This window comes from Alexandromys fortis, unplaced genomic scaffold (genome assembly GCF_014885135.2).
Source record: "Alexandromys fortis isolate MF-2015 unplaced genomic scaffold, M_Fortis_MF-2015_v1.1 scaffold_448, whole genome shotgun sequence".
Lineage (NCBI taxonomy): Eukaryota > Metazoa > Chordata > Mammalia > Rodentia > Cricetidae > Alexandromys > Alexandromys fortis.
In genome coordinates, this window is record NW_026068359.1 from 198653 (window position 1) to 200517 (window position 1865).

At 35.1% G+C, this 1865-nt stretch overlaps 1 gene segment (V, D, J or C); it reads right to left on the minus strand.

Moving 5' to 3' along the window:
* Positions 1–224: 224 nt before the first annotated feature.
* On the minus strand, positions 225–776 carry LOC126495399 (Ig heavy chain V region 441-like). The segment is given in 2 exon segments: positions 225–556; positions 662–776. Coding segments are annotated over 2 exon segments (378 nt in total).
* Between the last annotated feature and the right edge of the window lie 1089 nt (positions 777–1865).

Sequence of the window (1865 nt, forward strand, 5' to 3'; positions counted from 1 at the left end):
TAAAATAGCACAAGAAAATATAATGTGTTGAGGACACTGGATCCTTTCAGAAAGTACATGTGGAGAGAATTCCAGAGAATGTGTAAAAAAAATGCAGGTCAAACACCTGAGAAGAGTGCTTAATCTAATCATGTCTGCATAAATTCCTGGGATGAACCTGTATTCTGTGTCTTTTGCGCCACCTGGTGGCCCTGAGTGGCCTAACAGTGAGGTTTATGTCTGAGTTAACACTGAAGTCCCATCACTGTGTCTCTAGCACAGTAATAAGTGGCTGTGTCCTCAGATCTCACACTGTTCATTTGCAAGTACAGAGTGTTCTTGGCATTGTCTCTAGAGATGGTGAATCGATCCTTCACGGATGGTGCATATCTTATAGTACTGCTGTCTTTATTAATATCTCCAACCCACTCCAGCCCCTTCCCTGGAGCTTGGCGAAACCAGTCCATCCAGTAGTCACTGAAAGTGAATCCAGAGGCTACACAGGATAGTCTCAGGGATCCCCCAGGCTTTACCAGGCCTCCTCCAGACTCCACAAGCTGCACCTCAGACTGGACACCTACAAACACAGAGAATGATTTAGTAAATTGCCAAAGAAGTTCTATCTTTTATATATCTTGTTCATGTTCACTAACACACGCATTATCTCTTCTTCATAAATTACCTTTTAAAAAAGCAACAAGGAAAACTGCAATCATCATCAAATCCATTGTGTGTTTTGTTTTCCTTGCTGATCACTGAATGGGAAGACCTGTGCATTCAGGATTGATTCCTTTGTCTGAGCTTCAGAGTCAGGATTTATCTGGTTTTCATGAGAACAGATGGGCCTAATTTGCATACCTTCCTTTTATATAAGTTCTGTTGTTGGAGCTAAGAGATAGAGTGTTCTAATATGTTTGTATATGTTCTGGGTAAGTCTAGCAATAAAGACTCTAGGATTCTGATAACAAAAGGGGATATTAGTGTGTAAATTTATAATAAAATATGTAAATTTAATATAAGAATAAATGAAAAATATCATCTATCATTGAGCAAGTCGGACTCATTTCAGAGATGAAGTAAAGTTTTACATTTGTAAAGTTACCAATGTAATCCAAAACACAATCAGACTAAAAGACAAAATCCATATGATCATATCATAGGACTGAAAAATGAGTTTAACAAAATCTAATATCTATTTATGATAAATGCCGTGAGACTCTTGGAACACAAGGAATATACTTCACCATAATAAATGCAATATACTAGAAGCTCCCAACAAACATCAACTGAAATTAAAAGAATTTATAAGCATTTCATCAAAATCAGAAACAAGTTTATCCACTCTCTATATACCAATTCAAAATAGTACTTGAAGTCTTGTCTAGAACATTACTATAACTAAGGAGATAAAGTGGACAAAATTAGGAATGGAAGAACTCAAAGTATCTATCCTTGTAGATTGTATGATTGAATATACAACTAACCCTAAAATGCCCTCTGAAAACTTCTACAACTAAGAAATGTGATTAGTAAATATCAGGACATGATATAAATGCACAAAGATCAGTGACCTCTCTTATACATATGATATTGAAATTGAGATAGAACTTGACAAGGAAACAGTACATTCACAAGACCCTCAAAAATATCTTGTGGTAACTCTAACCAAGTAAAATATTTGTACGATAAAAACTTTAAAATATTGAAGAAAAAATTGACAAAGCTAATAGAGATGGAACGATCTCCCCCACAAATGAATTAGTAGGTTTAATACAGCTAAACTTCTCATTTTATAAATAGCAATCTACAGATTAAATACAAGCTTCAGCATAATTCAACCACAAATATTCATAATTGAAAGGACAATGTTCAGATTCATCTGAAAA